This window comes from Anguilla anguilla, chromosome 8 (genome assembly GCF_013347855.1).
Source record: "Anguilla anguilla isolate fAngAng1 chromosome 8, fAngAng1.pri, whole genome shotgun sequence".
NCBI classification, from domain to species: Eukaryota; Metazoa; Chordata; class Actinopteri; order Anguilliformes; family Anguillidae; genus Anguilla; species Anguilla anguilla.
Window position 1 is genome coordinate 2288616 of NC_049208.1, and position 20678 is coordinate 2309293.

Genomic DNA, 20678 nt, shown 5'->3' on the forward strand with positions numbered 1-20678 from the left:
AGACATTAGACATTTGAAGACTACCTTCAGATTCGGATTCAGAAGGGTTCTGAGTTCCACACAGGGCAGTTATCCAGCCAACTCGGCAACTCTGCTTCGTGAAACAAGGCCTGGTCTGTCCAGCCCTGTTCCTGCATGGAGAACAACATTGGAGTGTCCATTTCCATTGCTACTCGGCACTTAGTCTACAATTTATCCATTGCAACAGCCTCAGTTGCTAAACTTGCATCTGCTAAATACGTGTGTGTTTTTGGCCTACCTAAGCCTATCTTAGCTCAAGGACAAATCCACCAATACCAATTTTGAACTCACAACGCTTCTCAATTTCTATTTCCCACAAGGCTCCCAATCACCAAAATTATTTGCTGTATGGCAATAACATTAGCTATGTTTGATAAGGATCCAATAGGATCAATGCATAAAACACTCCAATTTTGGTCCTGAAGAGACATCCCTGAAGACGTCACCAACTAAAACTGGAATTTAGAAACTGGAATTGTGAATTGAGACCTCTGAATTACTCAGAGTGATTAAATCAACCACTCTGAATGCACATAGCTTGTAAAATATCAAATAAAAATTTTAAAAAAAAATGCAAATATAGGATTTGATAACAGTGCCTAAATCTTTATTTCTTTCAGTAAGCTACATTTTTCCAAATTAGACAGTTTACATCATGACAAGAAAAAAAAATTAAATTATCAATAGTTGACATGTATGCTTGATTCCAGTCTTAATGTAAGAAACACAAAAGCCCTCGCGATGAAACCGCCATTAACGGCCATGACTGCTGTTAACGTCTCTCTTCCAGCCCTCAAAGCCCCGCGCACCAGTCAGATCACAGATTGTCCACTGCAGTTAGTGAGATGTGTTATGACGGGGAAAAAAGGAGATCAAATAACTATACAGATGCAACGGTGCGTCTCATCACCACGGTCAGCTAGTGTGTCTTGACACTGCTTTACTCACAAAAAACGGCCGATCGGCCAGCTGCACCGACAGCGAAACACACACAGCGTCAACCGCTCACAGAGACGAGGAAAAGGGGAGGGGCCAGATTATTATGACGCGCAGAACCCAAACACACAACAAAACTTTAGTGCAAGCAAAACGTACATATTACACAGCATAGCAAAGTCTTATCATACATACAATCTGCAGCGTCTCCGCTCTCTCGAGGTTAGGAAACGCGCCTTTAACATGTCAACGCACGAAGCATCTACCATTTTCCTCTTTAATAAAGAAAATCAAAAAATAAAAACAAAACACAACCTTTCTCAGGGTAACATCACAACCCTTTTTCTCTCCCACTTTCTTTGCAGAATTTCATTCTTGTCGTGTGGTTAACCTTTACATACCGGTTCAAACCCACTCTTGCGTTCAGTTTCACTTGTGCAGACAAATAGCAAACTTCGATACACATACACACACACAAACAATCCAGAAGCTCTATTTTTTTTTTGTTTAAAAAAAAGGAAGAATAAAAAGAAATTCCATACCCAATGTACTGTGACAACAGTATATGCAGTATAGCTACACTTTAAACACAACTGACATTGGCATACATTAGCATCGAGTACAACACAACGATTCTTGACTTGTAAACAAACAAAAAGGTAAAGTCAAATTTGCCAGTCGTCTTATTTGCGATAATCGCCTGCACTTCTGATGTCTGAGTGTATCCGGATCGCGACTGAATCGCTGGTTTACCGCCATTTCCTTCGGTTAACGGCAGTATATAATAATCAAAAAAATCTGAATGGCAAGCTGTAACTATGTACAGGTCAAACCGCCATAGCTTTGAAACGAATGGCACAGTTAACTTTTTGCCACGCGGACTGCAGTCCACGCGCGTACTGGGACAAGAGGTTACAGAGTTTGCCCGAAATCAATTTTCCGTCTGCGTTACAAGTGTAACAATATCTACACAAAATTGACTTTTGTGATCGCTACAAAGCTTACAATGGGAAAGGTCAAATCATTTGTACAATAATTATCTGACGTTGGTGGGGGAGGCGTTTTTGGAGAATGAACCTCTCTTCTATTGAAAAAACATACAAGAAAAAAAAAAAGATGAAAACAGAAAAATCGCAAATGCATTTAGCACACTCATTTTTAGGTTACAGTTTTTGTCTGGTGTATGCCCGTATGAAGACCAAAGGGTGGAACTAGTTTGGGTTTTTAACAAGGTTCCTCAAATGACTGTGCTTAAAACAATGTGCTTTTGTGAAAAGGGAGAAACAATTTTACATTGTTGTTATATGGGTCAATATAACAGAGCATCTGGCTTTATCTCATGAATCGGTAGGATGCGACAACGTGTACATTTGAACCCCTTGTTCTCAAACCCAAACTCCGTAAGCCGTGCTTTAATACTGCACAGTGAAAGGTGTTGTATTACAGAAACGATCTAGCAATCCAGATATTGAGCAAGGACGACAAGAAAACGGAATGAGAATGACGTGTTAAAATTACAATCAGACCATCTGCCCACATTGCAGTATGACGGCAGAATATTCCACACACCAGAAAAAAAATCAAATAAAAATCAAACCACAACATTTAGCATTTAATCTACATCCAGCTCAATAACAACATTAATATTTCAACAAGATCAATAAACTTTTTAAATCATTTTTAGGTACCTCTTTTATACTTTTTCTGATTATTTACATCTGTACACGCAAAAGCACACACTTCAAAGTGAACATATTTAATACAGTATTAACTATTTGCATTTACAGGATTTATTTTCCCCAAACTGAAAATAGAAACTGAAAAAAAAAAAAAAAGAATTTCAAATAAGATTTTTCATGTATATTACAAAAAAATTATCTGCTGATAGATTTTTACTTTTTCTGAGACCAAGTAAGACTACGGACAGCCGGTTTAGCGGAGCGGTACACTACGTCACTCTCGGTAACCTTTTGGGGTTCAAAAAGCGATACTAAGCTGTCTTATATAAAAGTTAAGGCAAAGTCATTTTCAAGTTTAAATAAAATTCAAGTTTTCAAACACTGGATGGAAATTATAAATATATATATTCATGTTTCGTGTTCTTCCAAAAAAAGAAAAGAAAAAGATAACCTGTTTAAGTGATATATTTGACGGGAAAAAAAACAGCACTGGTTTGTTAATGAGCATGTGCGACGCGTCCTTTTGAATCCCACGGTTAAAAAAGAACCCCTCGAAGACTGCAAACCCTTAGTGCATTTCATTCCTTCAGAATCTAACTTACTTCAGCAATATCGTTCGCGAAAAAGAAATGTCTTTTTTTTTTTTTACACATCAAACGTGTAAAGATAATCAGAGGAAACGACCGTCATGGTGGGTGATATCTCACGTAGTGTCTCCATGTTACAACTGTTTCCTCCAAGATGCTGCATACTGTAGGAAGACGTCAACGGGAGACAGGAGAGAGAGAGAGAGAGAGAGAGAGAGAGACGGCGCGCACGTTAATCGGGCGACGCGCGCTTGGCACGCGGTCCGGGGGAATGGCGCGTGTCCGGATTTTAACGCACACCCGTTTCAAAGTAGTGCACTATGCAGACCACGCGGTAAGAGAGCCAAGCGACATCTGCCAGAAACAACACAAAATAGAGAAGCCGTTTGCACAGAAGTTCCACAGAAAACACTTATAATCTGCAGTCACTGCCAAATTCTAAAGTCAGGGGTGTCAAACTTCAGTCCTGGAGGGCGGTAGAATCTGTTGGTATTCGGTCAGATTCAGCACTAGCGACTAATTTAAGTCACTGATTGGCTAACCAATGCCAACAGAAACTACAGCCCGCCAAGAAGGGAGTCTGACACCCCGGTTCTAAAGAGACCCCAAATTCAACAGTTGGCCGTGTGCCCCCCAAGACCGAGTGAACAAGGGACCTGCCTACACTCAAATCAGCACCCTCTACGCTCGACACGCCGTCACAACGACAATTCCCCAGTATCATTTCAGTATTTTCCGTTATTGGGGCTGGTTCCAGACAATTAATCCCGCAACACAGAGTATCGAGAAGACAAAGTGGCCGAAACAGCCAATACTGAACAGCTGAAAACCCGCTGCCAAGCATACCTAAAAAAAAAAACTCACAAAAGCAAATCCGTTCTGCCTAACATCCAACTTATAACAGACTGAACGCGAACTCATAACCCTTGAGTTAAGATAGACACAACAGTCCGATAAAAAATGATTAAAGCAAGAGGTTAGACGAGGAATTTCAATACAGTGATTTTCAGAACACTGGGCTGGCATGGGTGGACTTGCGTCTCTCAGGCAAATTTAAAAATCGAACAGGAATCGCACGTCGTCTGGATTCTCTACTTTCATGTAAATGTATGCTGATGCTAGGTATCCATGTAGAAACGTAGCAGAATATGTGAACGTGAAATTTAAGGAAGTTCAAATCCTTAGGCATCGTAGTAGGCCACTTCTAGATTTAAAGCAAACGGACCTGGATACAGAACGGACACCACAGAAGAAGGGGAAGCATAAGAAAGCCAGGTTTGCATGTCTAAGACAACGTCGTTTACCCCCCATTCGTCAGTTAAAGAAACTTCCCTTTATTGGCTCGCCGGAAACAAACTGAAATCAAATGTAACAATCGCTCTGGCAATCGAGTAGTGCAAAGTTAAAACGTAGATCAAGTTTGTCTAAATACAGTACCAGGCTAAGTTGGTGTAACAAGCTCCAGATACAACCGCTAGCACCATTTCGAGGAGTCCCTTGACTAAATGAAACCACCGCGTTGCCGTTTGAACCCATCCAACGGTTTTTTTTTCGGGGAAGCGGGAGAGACTCAACTGCATTTATCGCTGCCTGTAGCGTATGTGCCTGCTGAACAAGGTCATTTTACAGCGATTAAAAAACTACAGGCACCAACAAACCCACCTGATGAGCATCTCTAGTTTGAATATGTCGATTCCTACTGACCCGGATTTAATATTTACAGCGGGGGTCAAACGAGCATTGGGCAATTTTAACTTTTTAAAAAAATACAATTTGTTGGTAAATTCTTTCCGGGACGAAAGACAAAATGGTATTTTGAATAAATACGTACAAAACGAAGGCTCTCTCTCTTTAAACTACAGACATGAAGAAACGGTTATGGCCCCAACAGCCCTTCAGCCGTCAGACTAATTGATTAAAAAAAAAAAACTGTCCTCATCTGCGGCTGGTGTCGAAAACAAAAAAATAAAATAAAATAAATAAAAAATCTGATTTCTAATGGCCAAAAGGAATTCCAGTCCTGGATCCATGACTTGTCAAACCACGAAAAAGAAAAAAAGTGTAGTTTGTTTTCTAATCGTGCCGAAAACTGCACTAACCCAAACCTAGGATAAATAAGCAATGCAAAAATGAGTATGGAAACTACCTGCCAGCTCACAGGAAAGGTACATCCTAAGACCGACTATAGCACAAAAGTCGAACTCTTCAGCACTACATCAACCGACTTTCCGACCCCGATGTCAGTAATTTTTCTGCTGCCGTTTAAGGGTTAAAGTAGCTCAGCACGAGCTCTATCAGCTGCAAAGGACAGAAACTCCTCGCGGAAGCCAGGTTTGACTCGAGCTCAGAGCAAACCCATCGCGCACAGCCCGCACAAACAGGAAGTCTGATTAATGCCAAACTGACAAAGCAAAAAAACAAGAAATAAAACTTAAATAAGGAAAAAAAAATAAAATAAAGATCGTGCTCTACACACTAAAAGTGCTTGTTTTTGTTTTTCCGTTCTGTTGGAGAGCCCCTGATCCGGTGATGCGCCCCCTGGTGGGCAGTGGCTGTATTACTGTGGGACAGATTCCGAGCAGCCCAGAGGCCTCGGCCTGTGCTGTAGTGATCTTAGTGCGGGGATTTTGGGGTGGGGGGCGGAGGGGGGGAGGGCCACCGCCCAGCCGGTCTCCGGGCCTCTCTGGGGCGGGGCGGGGCGGGCTTGGAGGGGTGCGTGTCTCTGTTTCGGGGCTCCCCCCGGTCGCCGGCCTGCTCGGGAGTCTTCCTCTCCTCCGTGGCGGTGGGCTTGGGCTCTTTCGGTGGCGGTGGCTGCGTCGCGGCCGTGTCCTTTATCCGCTGGCAGATCTCCGCGTAACTGGGCTTCCGAAGCTCCTGGCAGGAACACACACACAGGGGTCAGAGGTCACGGACATTCACCTTATAGCGGCACATGCTCAGTAAAATGTCAAGAGTTAATTCAACTCTAACAAGTCCTATATGAGCACATATGGGTCCTATATGAGCACATAAGCATCCTATATGAGCACATATGGGTCCTATATGAGCACATACGCATCCTATATGAGCACATATGGGTCCTATGTGAGCACATACGCATCCTATATGAGCACATACGCATCCTATATGAGCACATACGCATCCTATATGAGCACATATGGGTCCTATGTGAGCACATACGCATCCTATATGAGCACATACGCATCCTATATGAGCACATACGCATCCTATATGAGCACATATGGGTCCTATATGAGCACATACGGGTCCTATATGAGCACATACGCATCCTATATGAGCACATACGCATCCTATATGAGCACATACGCATCCTATATGAGCACATATGGGTCCTATGTGAGCACATACGCATCCTATATGAGCACATATGGGTCCTATATGAGCACATATGGGTCCTATATGAGCACATACGCATCCTATATGAGCACATACGCATCCTATATGAGCACATACGCATCCTATATGAGCACATATGGGTCCTATATGAGCACATACGCATCCTACATGAGCACATATGGGTCCTATGTGAGCACATATGGGTCCTATATGAGCACATATGGGTCCTATATGAGCACATACGGGTCCTATATGAGCACATACGCATCCTATATGAGCACATATGGGTCCTATATGAGTACATATGGGTCCCATATGAGCACATACGCATCCTATATGAGCACATATGGGTCCTATATGAGTACATATGGGTCCCATATGAGCACATACGGGTCCTATATGAGCACATACGCATCCTATATGAGCACATACGCATCCTATATGAGCACATATGGGTCCTATACCAGTACATACGCGTCCTATATGAGCACATATGGGTCCTATATGAGCACATACGCATCCTATATGAGCACATATGGGTCCTATAAGAGTACATACGTGTCCTATATGAGCACATATGGGTCCTATATGAGCACACATGGGTCCTATATGAGCACATATGGGTCCTATATGAGCACATACGCATCCTATATGAGTACATATGGGTCCTATATGAGCACATACGAGTCATATATGAGTTCTATATGAGGACATATGCACTCTGTAAGAGCCGATTTAACACTGACCATTTACACTGCGAAAACCAGAGAAGGAAAGAGGGAAGGAGAGAGACAGTAACAAGTGTGTGAGACAGAAAGACAGATGAAGAGAGAAAGAGGAGAAAGAGAGGGATGACTACAGCGTATTTTATTTAGTTTCTAAAAATCTATTATGCCATGTTTTCCTTCTTTCAAGGGTGGGAGAGGTGTTCATTACATATGTGCTTTAATGCTTCCGCAGTGGAAGCTCACCTGTCATGGAGAGACAGAGAGAGAGCGAGTGAGAGAGGGGGGAGAGAAAGACACAGAGAGGAGGAGAGAGAGGGAGAGAGAGAAAGAGGAAGGGGGAGAGACAGAGAGAAGGAGAGATATATTGAGATAAAGATTGAAAGACAGAGAGAGATAGAGATTGAGAGAGAGACAGAGATAGAGAGACAGAGAGAGAGAGACATTGAGAGACAGAGACAGAAAGAGAAAGAGATGGGGAGGAGAGAGAGAGAAGTGAGGGCCATGCTCTTACCGTCGAAGCGCCGTTCACTTGCACAGATTTGCTTGCAGTGGCCGGGGGGGCAGCCAGCCGCTCCGTGGGGGGGGCCTGAGTCTCCTTCTGCTGCTCCTCCGGAACCTTCAGCTCACTGCGGGACACCCCCGCCACGCCCCCATCCAAAAAAGAAAGAATCCGCCTCAGGACACGGACCAAACCCCTCCCAAAATCCGCCTCACACACCCAACGCAGAAAAACCCCCGCGGCTCAGGAGAAGATTAGCCTCAACTCTTCCCCCCCCCCACCCCCACCCCCCCGACTATCTGAACTGCTTTAGTCAAATATCAAGTGGTATAAACTCACCATATGCAAAAATAAATAAATACAAACAAGTCTAAATGAATCTGTATTAATATGAACAGAGCTCAGGGTTAAATGATGTTCTGGCGCAACATGGCAGCTGAGCCACAGTGCAGGAGAAGTGAAGCCAGAAGCAGAGTGCAGGACTCTCAGCCGCCCTCGGAGAGCGCTGGAGGGAGGCATTTGGGAGAGGCTGAAATCTGTGTTCTGCTGAACGTGAGGAAGAGGAGGGGCGGGGAGGGGGCGGAACTCACAGCGGGGGCAGCGGGGGGGTGGGGGGGGCGCTCTGTGCAGGCCGGCGGGGGGGCGGTAGTAACAGTCTGGGGCTCTTTAGGGATTCCTGACGGCATAGTGTTGGTACTGGCATCCGTGTTTACATTCTGCAAGAAAGGGAGGAGAATCTCACAACCCCGCCCAGCTGGAGCAGACACACACGCACACACACACGCACGCACGCACGCACACACAAGGAAACGCACAGACACACATGCTCTCTCTCACACACACAGGCACGCACTCACGAACAGACACACACTCACACGCATGCACACGCACACGCACTTTCCAGCCTCTAATTTTCTCATCACAAGCTGACAATGCCTCGAGCCATTACAGCAGCAGGGCAGTCAGTCCCCACTCAGCTGGCGAGGAGACATGCGGGCGTGTCAAAGTCATGTGACAGGAAGCTACCATAAAACGCGAAACACGGAAACACAAGACGACGAAATGCCTACGCTGCCGCCTTTCCCAGACCCGATTGCCCCTGTCGTTCTCAAACCGAAGTTAAGCCTAGTTAAGCCTGCAGCACTCAAACGCGATCAGCGACCAAGAGCGATTCGACCGCAAGCTCGTCAGAAACGAGTTTGACCATAACCGTGCTCGCTCCAGGAACTGAAACCCAACTCTTCAGCGGACGGGACGCCTGCGCAACAATGGCTTTTTCTTCCACGAAGTCCTACACACAAGGGAATTTGGAAACAAGATTGGGAAACGGTATCCTAACGCCTAGAATTAATCGTTTGGCAGAGCGAGCCCACATCTGGACATGTTCCTGTTGTTTTCAAACACCTTGCGTACCGACCGGTAATGATCATGACATTTTACTTCCAGCTGGACCCACATGCACTCGTTGGGCAGGTTATCATGTCCTTGGCGAGCAGACAAAAAACAGATACACTCTGAATAAGTTCACATGTAAATACTTAAACTTATAATAAAAATGCTCTTCTGTTTTTTTCACATAGCAGACTTTATGACCTCAACAGCAATTACGTGCAGGCCCATTAAATAAACGACTTCCTCTTGGACATTTTCCCTTCCTGAGGGGGAAGGAGAGCCATTAACGCATGCCCACCACGATGACGCACAACAGCAGTCAGCCAGTAAAAACACAGCATGATGTCACAGAACATTACAGTCACCCAGTGACACCAGCCCCAACCTGCCATGGTGGCAGCGTAGTGTAACGGGTAGGGAACTGGTCTTGTAACCTACAGGTCATAGGTTCGATTCCCAGGTAAGAACACTGCCGTTGTACCCTTGAGCAAGGTACTTAACCTGCATTGCTTCAGTGTACATCCAGCTGTATAAATGTATGCAATGTAAATGCTGTGTGAAAATTATGTAAGTTGCTCTGGATAAGAGCGTCTGCTAAATGCCTGTAATGTGATGTAATGCATCACCGCACGCCAGAGAGTAGCCGTGCAAGAGCCTGAATTGCTGTCTGTTTCGTCACGTGTGAGCAATTTAGACACATTTTCTACCGTTTCTCAGAGACCGGCAGCCAAGACTGAGAAGCTATGAGACCAGGTCAAAACCTAGTATGTGGCTGGACCTAACACAAGTGACCCGGCCGACCAATGGTGTAACTTCATCACTCAGTCAGTCAGTCAGTCACTCAATCACACACATTCGCGTTTGTAGGGCTGGCCCCGCTGTTGCGGTCCAGCCAAAAAAAACACCTTGAAACAGCCAAATCACACAAAGACTCGACCGAAGACTCTGATTGGCCGAATGGAAGACGGGCCCACGCACCTTGTCCTTGGCGGCTCGGGCGCCCGTGCCGGACAGTCGGGTCTCCAGGGGGTCGTCGGTTTTGAGGTTGCCGGCGGCGCCCGGCAGCGGGGGGAAGCTGGACAGGCCCAGCTCGAAGCTCGGGGAGGGGGGCTTCTGGGGAGGCGGGGGGGACTGGGTGGGGCCCCTCTGCGCAGACACACACACGACCAGGAACAGACAGACGTCACACACACAGCTACACCGGGACTGTGAACACTACTCAACAGGGGCACACGTACGCACTGACATCACAACGGCCTTGAAAGACTGTTAACCGGCTATAAAATATCCAGGGAAAACACACTGCGATGTTAAAATAAATACATTTGGCATATCAAACACAGTAAAAACACCTGCACAAATAAGTCATCATCACACAAATCATACTTACTGTAAACTTGTCGTCCCTCTTTTTCCTATAACCATAAATATTTTTCCTTTTAAAAAAATAAAAGAGAAAAACAAATTACAAGACATATATTGCACAGAGTAGTCTGTCTCTAACAGTACCCCCCCCCCCCCGTCCCCGCTTCTGCTGATAGTCTAACAGTACCCCCCGTCCCATGAAGAGTCTCTAACAGTACCCCCCCCGTCCCATGCAGAGTCTCTAACAGTACCTTCCCCGGCCCATGGTGAGAGAGTAACAGTACCTTCCCCGGCCCATGGTGAGAGAGTAACAGTACCTTCCCCGGCCCATGGTGAGAGAGTAACAGTACCTTCCCCGGCCCATGCTGAGAGAGTAACAGTACCTTCCCCGGCCCATGCTGAGAGAGTAACAGTACCTTCCCCGGCCCATGCTGAGAGAGTAACAGTACCTTCCCCGGCCCATGCTGAGAGAGTAACAGTACCTTCCCCGGCCCATGCTGAGGGAGTAACAGTACCTTCCCCGGCCCATGCTGAGAGAGTAGCAGTACCTTCCCCGGCCCATGCTGAGAGAGTAACAGTACCTTCCCCGGCCCATGCTGAGAGAGTAACAGTACCTTCCCCGGCCCATGCTGAGAGAGTAACAGTACCTTCCCCGGCCCATGCTGAGAGAGTAACAGTACCTTCCCCGGCCCATGCTGAGAGAGTAACAGTACCTTCCCCGGCCCATGCTGAGAGAGTAACAGTACCTTCCCCGGCCCATGCTGAGAGAGTAGTCCGCGGTGATGGCTTCGGGACGTCCCGTGCCCAGGTCTCTGCGGGGGAACACGGCGCTGGTCTGCAGGCGGGCGCGGTTCTGGCCGGGGGGGCGGGTCTGCGGGCTGCGTGTCCCGTTCAGGAGCCGCTCCCCGGGGAAGTTAAAGATGGCCGCCGGGCTGTCCAGGAGCCCCGAGCCGCGGTCCACGCTGGGCAGCGACGGGCGCAGGTGAGGTTTGGTGTGATTCCTAAAAACGACAGAAAGGCCCATTTAAAGGCACAGCAGCGCGCCTCTGTTCTCAGACTCACGCGCAGCCCCAAAGCAGCTCAGATCTAAACTGAGACGGGACACGCGGGGAGGGGACGACGGGCTTTCAGTTTTAAAAACCTGAAAATGACTACTGAGCAAAGACTACACAGCCCACATTTTAGTTTTTTTTAAAACTGACGGTTGGTTGAGTGGCTTCAACTCGCTTTTAAACTCATTTTTCGCGTCAATTTGACTCGATTTGACGTGCTGAGTCTCTGCAGCCACCCACCCGCCAGTGTTCCAAAGCCGGGAAAGTTCACACCGAAATAAAATGATCTCCTGAAAAGTTTCTCGAGAGAAAAGCATGTCGCAGGTGGAGTACTGCTTGATCAGAGCCGGCCTCAGGCGTTAAACAGAAAGGCGAGCTCGAGGAGACGCGCTGCACAGAAACACGTTTCCTTCAACTGCGTGTGCTCGGGGGGGGTGGGGGGGTTAAGGGGGGCGGGAGGGAGGCGTTCTCACACCTGTTCCTGGGAGAGTACTGTCGGACAGACAGAGGCGACGTCGCGGGCTTGAAACCGTGAGACGTCGTAAATCCGTTAATGAATCCGGTGTTGTGAAACGGCGTCACCTGCAGGGAGACAAAAAATTCCCCCACGCGTTTCACAAAGCGTGCAGAGAGCAAACCACACCACTTTAAATACACAAGTGCTAACGTACGCTCAATAAAGTCCTCAGAAACAACAAGTCCAAATAGAAAGGACTCAGCCTCTCCGTTCTGCTGTGCGGCTAACGCTAATGATCAGGTGAGGCAGGAGCAGCTCGCTGCAGTGCACCCTGGGAGCAGAACGCACATTCGCGAGACGCGTGCACGACCTCCTGACATCACACCGCTGCAGAAACACTGGGGGCCAGTTTGAACTGAGAGCCATTAATCCAGACTGGTCAGGAAACGTGCACTTTCAGTTCCTAACAGTCTCGGCCAGAGGCAGAACACGAGTATGTCACCATTTTTTAATTTTAGCTTTATTTAACCAGGGTAGCCACACTCACATCTCCTTTTGCAAGTGAGCCCTGGAGCCCTGGAGAACACGTTAACCCCACACACACACGGGGAGAACACGCTAACCCCACACGGACACAGGGAGAACATGCTAACCCCACGCACACACAGGGAGAACACGCTAACCCCACACAAACACAGGGAGAACACGCTAACCCCACACACACACGGGGAGAACACGCTAACCCCACACACACACAGGGAGAACACGCTAACCCCACACAAACACAGGGAGAACACGTTAACCCCACACACACACGGGGAGAACACGCTAACCCCACACGGACACAGGGAGAACATGCTAACCCCACGCACACACAGGGAGAACACGCTAACCCCACACAAACACAGGGAGAACACGCTAACCCCACACACACACGGGGAGAACATGCTAACCCCACGCACACACAGGGAGAACACGCTAACCCCACACAAACACAGGGAGAACACGTTAACCCCACACACACACGGGGAGAACACGCTAACCCCACACGGACACAGGGAGAACATGCTAACCCCACGCACACACAGGGAGAACACGCTAACCCCACACAAACACAGGGAGAACACGCTAACCCCACACACACACGGGGAGAACACGCTAACCCCACACACACACAGGGAGAACACGCTAACCCCCACACACACAGGGAGAACACGCTAACCCCACACGGACACAGGGAGAACACGCTAACCCCACACACACACGGGGAGAACACGCTAACCCAACGCACACACGGGGAGAACACGCTAACCCCACGCAGAGAGGACGCGCCCACTTCCTGTGTAATCGCGTTAAAGCGGCAGGAGGACACTCACGAGCGCGGGGTCGATGAATCCGTGCGTGGTGGACCAGGCCTGGGGGGCGATCAGGCTGTACAGGGGGAACTGCTGCTGGGGGCTGTACACCGGGGGGATGTAGAAGGAGGTATAGCGCTGCTGGGCGTACGGGTTCACGTCCACCGGTCTGTAGCCATTCTTTGGCAAAAAGGTGTTGATGGCGATGGCCTTGGCTTTTATTCTGGCCTGGGGGGGGGGGGGGGAGGACAGGCATTAATCACGTCTCATTGCGGGCGTCCCACGTCTATAATACACAATTACAAATAAAAAAAGAGCGGACCGTTTGCCCCACATTTTCACTTTTATTCAGGTGGGAGTAAAAGACGGGGTTAGAGAAGAGGACAGATCACAGAGCAGGAATCACACCTGGCACTGGTAACCAACCCTGTTCCTGGAGATCTACCATCCTCTAGGTTTTCACTCCAGACCTAACAAAGCACACCTCGTTCAACAGCTAGAGCAGGGCTGCCCAACCCTGTTCCTGGAGATCTACCATCCTCTAGGTTTTCACTCCAGCCCTAACAAAGCCACACCTCATTCAACAGCTACAGATCCTTGTTGAGCTGCTAATAGAGTAGAGTCAGGGTGTGCCAAACTAGTGTTGAAATGAAAACCTGCAAGAACGTAAACTTCTAGGAACAGGTTTGGGCAGCCCTGCTCTAGCTGCTGAATGACATGTGCTTTGTTAGGTTTGGAGTGAAAACATACAGGACGGTGGATCTCCAGGAGCAGCGTTGGTTACCACTGCTCCACAGAATGCAACACGGTCTAGCCCGACCGTTTGTCTTTTTAACGGGTGACACATCTCGTCTGCCCGTCACCGGGGCGACTCCAAGCCAAGTTTGGCGGTCACCAAAAACAAATACGACATGACAGAAACACAAGAAGGATCGCATGCTCAAATTTAAGAAAAACATGAGACACACTGCGGACATTTTAAGGCGTTTACCTTTATAGGCTTCCCTTGAAAAACTTTCACGTCTTCCCGAAGGTACCGATATGCCTGGAAACAGAGACCGACAGATGCTGAGAAACTTGAGAGAGAGAGGGAACCACGTTTAAAACTTACATATGAATTTTACAAACTTTACTCTCTTCTTCACCGTAATACAGCATATGAGATGTATAAGAGAGCGCCCAGGAGAAGAAGTCTCTAAGCACAGACACAGGGTGAGCTAACTTCACCCAAACGCTCCGCTTAACCAAGAGGAAGAAACACACAAAACTGACTTTAAATCAGCGATCACAGGCAGCAGATATGTGCCAAGACTGAAACCTTTGGGTACCGCCTTTATTTAACACTCTTGTTGAGAGTGAAATGACGTAATGCACTAGGTTACTACTCAGCTAAATTTCGAAGTTTGAGTGAAATTAATTTAACCGAGTTCAGCCTGTTATATTAATGGGCAACTGCCACAAGGGAAGGTATTCACAAACGCGGCACTGCTCTGTTGAACATGAAAAACACGCGATGAACATTTTACCTGCTGAGCGTCGGACTCTGACTGGAAGGTGATGAACCAGTTGTCGTTGTACGCAAACTCACAGCTGATGAACTTGGGCAAGTTCTCTCCCTGAAAAAGCCCTTCCACCTCCTGTCAACAAAAACACAACAAAGGTATTTAACTTAAAACAACCTGGTTCATTATATGAACCAGCACAACAGTTTTCAGAGTGGCAAAAGAGAGCCTCCAGCTAACCAGGCGACCACTTAATGCTGGTCATCCTGCGTTTCATTCACATCAGTAAATTATCCATATTAACATTTGCTTATGATGACATCACAGTGATAAAAAAATATTAGCCATAGTAAGCTGGTTGTTAATTACCCTTCTACCATTGTAAGCTAGGTGTATGTTATTACTCTGTCTTTGGAGGCTTGTTGTCAGTCTTACACACTTACGCAGGGTATGGAAGCACAGGGCAAATAAGCACAAGGCTCCAGGCCAGTAAACAGGAAACAGGAAGCATCAGACGCACAGAATAACGCCTCAGCGTGGGCTCAGAGACGGGCGAAGCTCCGACTGAGAGTTTATAATAATATAAATAATTCAGAGACATATATCAAAACAAGATTAGCATACCGCACAGCTGAGTTCTACAGAGAGACTCTGAACAAAATTCAGTCAAATGGCACAAGCATGCAACTGTGGGATACTGTGACATGACGAGTGAACCTGCTCTACAAACACAGAGCCAATGAGAGCAGAGTGAACCCGCTCTACAAATACAGAACCAATCAGAGCAGAGAGTGAACCTACTCCACAAACACGCAGCCAATCAGAGCACGACGAATGATCACGTTCTAAAAACATGCAGCCAATCAGAGTACAGAGAGTGAATCTGTTCAACAAACATGCACCGAATCAGAGTGAACCAGCTCTACAAACACACAGTCAATCAGGGCACAGAGTGTGAACCAGCTCTACAAACACACAGCCAATCAGAGCACAAAGAATAAACCTGGTCTACATACAGGCAGCCAACAAGAGCAGAGTGAACCTGGCTACAAACATGCAGCCAATCAGAGCACAGAGAGTGAACCTGGCTACAAACACACAGCCAATCAGAGCACAGAGAGTGAACCTGGCTACAAACATGCAGCCAATCAGAGCACAGAGAGTGAACCTGGCTACAAACATGCAGCCAATCAGAGCACAGAAAGTGAACCTGGCTACAAACACGCAGCCAATCAGAGCACAGAGAGTGAACCTGGCTACAAACATGCAGCCAATCAAAGCACAGAGCGTGAACCTGGCTACAAACATGCAGCCAATCAGAGCGCACTTGCCTCCAGGGGCGTGGCCTCGGGGACCTCCCGGAGGATGACGATGCAGCGGTTCTGGTTCGGTCGTACCTTCTCGCCTTTCTCGTCCACTTGGACCAAAGGCAAAGCTAAACAAACAACAACAACAACAACAATACTATTAACAAATTAACTCAATAAAAATAAGTAAACGCAAAATTAAATCCCATGTTTGGTAAATGTGGCAAAATTTATTACACAAATTGCAAAATTTTCACAACATTTCATCGAGATTTTGTCGCCCAATCAGACAAACCTTCAAAAAAAAAATAAAATAAAATAAAAATAAAACTCAGGATTGTACTTACACCGTAAAACGTCGACGATCAAATCCACATCGGTGCTCAGCTTCTTCACATGGTCCAGATTTGCGACGGTCATAATTGGCACATACTGGTCACTGTCCATCTGAGAGATAAGGTACATGTCGCTGGCAAGGTTTTCCCTAAAGAGACAAATCAAAAAATAAAAAATAAAAAAACAACAATAAAACCTTGGCAGACTTGGCAAAAACCAACCATCAGGACTCACACTCCAGAGTGTAAATAAAGAGCAGATTTAGGAAAAACGCCCTTCCGTAAAAGGGTTGAGAGGAAGCCTCAGACGAGCTTCAGAAAGTCTGTCCTTAATTATTTTATTCGCTCTTATTATGCCCCGCTTAGTCACTGACCCGGGTCACGGAGAGCCACGCTCATATTTTTGTTCACCAAAAAACACGCGACCAATTCCGACCCAAAGAACCAGGTGCGGCGAATCAGGTAAGTGGCGCACATTTTTGGCGGGAACAGAAATACTTGCCGGGAGAGGCAGAACTCCAGGGTCTTCTTCAGATGCTCCCGCAGGTCGCCCAGCTCATCTTCCAGGTGCGCATCGCTGCCCCCTGTGGTCAGGGGGAAGAATGCATCGTCTGGTTAATTCAAATTCAAATTTGAATTAAAGCCGCAAGCGGCGTTGGGAGGGGTCCAAGCATTGGCAGCATCGCGCCCCCTATGGAGCGATTTTAAAATGGCTGTGTCCTCATGGTCATACGCCTTCACCCAACATATGTACTGAATATTGTGATGATTGTATAAATAATAGATGACTTATGGCTAATTTTGTGCTAAGAGACGCTGGCTGATGACTTAGTTGCGTCGCCATGGATGTGTCCTGACAGCTTCCCGTCAAGGCCTTGACTATGTCGTAACATTTAGATGGCATGTCGTAACACTTGGATGGCCGAGCGTGTATGTACAGCTGCAGCGCTTCCCTGCCGCAACTAAAAAAAGCGCCACACTAGTGTTGTCACGATACCAAAAATTTGACTTTGATACCGATACCAGGTTTAGTATCACGATACTCGATACTGATAAAGTACTCGGTACCTAACGATACTGAAATTACCTTAATAGATCAGGAACGTAATGTCCACAAGGGCTGACCTCATTTTCAAATTCATGGTTTATGAACAACCTGGTTCATTAACAACCTTTAAGTTGAAGCCTCTGCAACATATGAATATGCATAGGCCTATAGTGTTACAACACTGAACAATGGAGAAATATGTTAAATATATTTCTGAAATTGAACAGTTGTAAACTAAATAATCTTTAAAACAGGTCTTTCACCTTTAAATAGATTTAAAAACAGCATATTGTAATAACAATACAGCATCTATCTATAATAAAATATTTCCAAATTGGAACACCTATTGCTACTGAAGTGAACTGAGTCAAAGCTTGCGCTGTATCAGGGAAGAGAATGCACAAGCGCAGGTCACCTCACTTGGCAACCTTAGTTGCTACTGCCATCTAGCGAAGATTCTGACAAACTACGCTTTTCATCCTCTAAATCAGTAATGCGGGAGACACATTTCCCTGGCTTTTACATTTGACGCAGAACTACCGAACGTCGGGAAATTCAAATACGAAACCGTTTTTTTTTCTGTTTTTTCTGTTTTTTTTTTTGAAGTACCGAGAAAGTGCTGAAGTTTTGGTATACCGTGCAACACTACCTCAGACACATATTCCAATCCATTGCTCAGCTTAGCAGAGAATGCACATTTCAGAGCGCCACAGAGACAGATAGAATAATAACACATGAATGCACATTTCAAATAATAAATACGACATTGAGAAAAAACGGAAGAAAGACTGAATATCAACTCGCGAATTGCGTGCTGCTCGCAGAGAAGCCTACCGTTTAATTTATTTATTTAGACATTGGCAGATGAGAAGAGTTTTAGTAACGCTGACCTATAAAACGCTATTCCAAAAGCCAAATCAGACATGTTATACATCGTTAGAAAGCTTATACTCTCACCTACTGAATAAATGAATTGTCAATCAAGGCAAATTGGACTAAGAAGAACGACAACGCCGTAAGCAACAGGTGTGGTATTACGCACAGCTATTTTTGAAAATATCCGACATTTCACAAACGGATTATCCAAGACAATATATAACCACTCATTCGCAAAAGGGACATCTCTACGCGTAAAACCGATGGTAAGATTGTATATTTATTAAATGTTTAGTCCCAGATATTGACTGTAGAATGACATGGTATAATTTTTTTTTAATTGTCTCGTTTATTTCGTTATTCAGTGAGCAGCCTTTTCACTGCTGTATTGGCATATTTTAGGGCTAATGTCGGGTTTATCTTGTTGCTATGGAATACTGCATTACATTACATTACATTACAGGCATTTGGCAGACGCTCTTATCCAGAGCGACGTACAACAAAATGTATAACCATAACCAGGAATTAGTGTGCCGAAAACCTTAGAGAGAAATACCGTTCCAAGTGCAGGAAACATCCGCATAGTTCAACTTGGACCCAGTAGGTTAAACTGATTAACGCTAACACAAACAAGAACAGCAACAACGCAGTCTATGAGAACATTCAAGCAATAGTTAAGACGAGTTAAGACTAAGTCACCTACGGAACAACTACCTAGTTACAACCCTAAGCTTACAGTCAATTTAGAAATTAAATTGAGAATACGATTTCTCAGCACAATGACGGATTTAAAGACTAAACGAACTCACCCGATGTTGTCTTCAAATGGACCGTATTATTTTAGACATTGGCAGACTACAGCGTAAAATGCGTCTTTTGTTTATATTCAATATTAGTAACTGCAGCGAGAAACTGCAGCTGTAGGTCGTTATGTTATGGTAGCAACGGAACGAAGCGGACCATATATGTATTAGGCTACCGTCATTGTTTCATTATACCAGCGTGTTTTCGCGCGTTTGCACAGAAACTCGGAACCTATCAATGAAATGGTTTAGCTATTTCTCAGCATAATGACAGATTTAAAGACTTAACGAACTCACCCGATAATGTCTTCAAATGGATCCATGCCAAAGAAAAGTAATTATTCATCCTCTCAAAGCTTTACCGGAGCGTATTATTTATTTAGACATTGGCAAAGTACAGCATAAATTGCGTCTTTTGTGAATATTCAATGTTTGAAATTGCAGCGAGAAACTGCAGCTGTAGACACAAGATAGTCTGTTATGTTATGGTAGCAACGGAACGAAGCGGACTATATATGTATTAGGCTACCGTCATTGTTTCATTATACCAGCGTGTTTTCGCGCGTGTGCACAGAAACTCAGAACCTATCAATACAATGGTTTAGCTATTTCTCACCATAATGACAGATTTAAAGACTGAACGAACTCATCCGATATTGTCTTCAAATGGATCCATGCCAAAGAAAAGTAATGATTCATCCTCTCAAAGCTTTACCGTAGCGTATTATTTATTTAGACATTGGCAAAGTACAGCATAAATTGCGTCTTTTGTGAATATTCAATGTTTGAAATTGCAGCGAGAACTGCAGCTGTAGACATAAGATAGTCTGTTATGTTATGGTAGCAACGGAACGAAGCGGACTATATATGTATTACCGTCATTGTTTTATTATACCAGCGTGTTTTCGCGCGTGTGCACAGAAACTCAGAACCTATCAATACAATGGTTTAACTATTTCTCAGCATAATGACAGATTCAAAGACTAAACGAATTCACCCGATACTGTCTTCAAATGGATCCATGCCAAAGAAAAGTAATTATTCATCCTCTCAGAAAGCTTTTACTGAAAAACTTTTGGTCGCCTATTCTAGCATGCACGCTAGGTGGCAGTGTCAGACCGTGCTTTCACTGATAAAAACTAGCGTCGCCATGGTTGTCGCTTGCCGTAAAGAAGTTTACTCGATGTCGTAATCGTTTGGATTTGGAGCTCCAGCTTTTCCGCACCCCACCTAATGAAAAAGTCCAAATGGTGTGCAAACCATATGGCGGACATAGGTGCTCCCAATAGGAAAGTTGTAGAGCACATTCAGATGCATCAGTCGATGAAGTTTTGTGTTGATCTGACTTACGGTGTGGGAGTTATGACCTTTTAAAGTAT

The 20678-nt window shown here is 45.7% G+C and overlaps 1 protein-coding gene across 1 annotated transcript in view; it reads right to left on the reverse strand.

Annotated features, from left to right (window-relative positions):
* Positions 1–601: 601 nt before the first annotated feature.
* LOC118233442 (la-related protein 4B-like) overlaps positions 602–20678 on the reverse strand; it is a 30185-nt gene continuing 10108 nt past the window's right edge. The window contains exons 5-17 of the mRNA XM_035429229.1: positions 17075–17156; positions 16585–16721; positions 16262–16365; positions 14955–15065; positions 14420–14473; positions 13450–13656; positions 12092–12198; positions 11311–11565; positions 10590–10635; positions 10178–10345; positions 8394–8523; positions 7820–8049; positions 602–6097 (exon numbers count right to left, since the gene is read on the reverse strand). Coding sequence (XP_035285120.1) covers positions 5837–6097; positions 7820–8049; positions 8394–8523; positions 10178–10345; positions 10590–10635; positions 11311–11565; positions 12092–12198; positions 13450–13656; positions 14420–14473; positions 14955–15065; positions 16262–16365; positions 16585–16721; positions 17075–17156 — 1892 coding nt within the window. The 3' untranslated portion in view covers positions 602–5836. The remainder of the gene's footprint in view (positions 6098–7819; positions 8050–8393; positions 8524–10177; positions 10346–10589; positions 10636–11310; positions 11566–12091; positions 12199–13449; positions 13657–14419; positions 14474–14954; positions 15066–16261; positions 16366–16584; positions 16722–17074; positions 17157–20678) is intronic.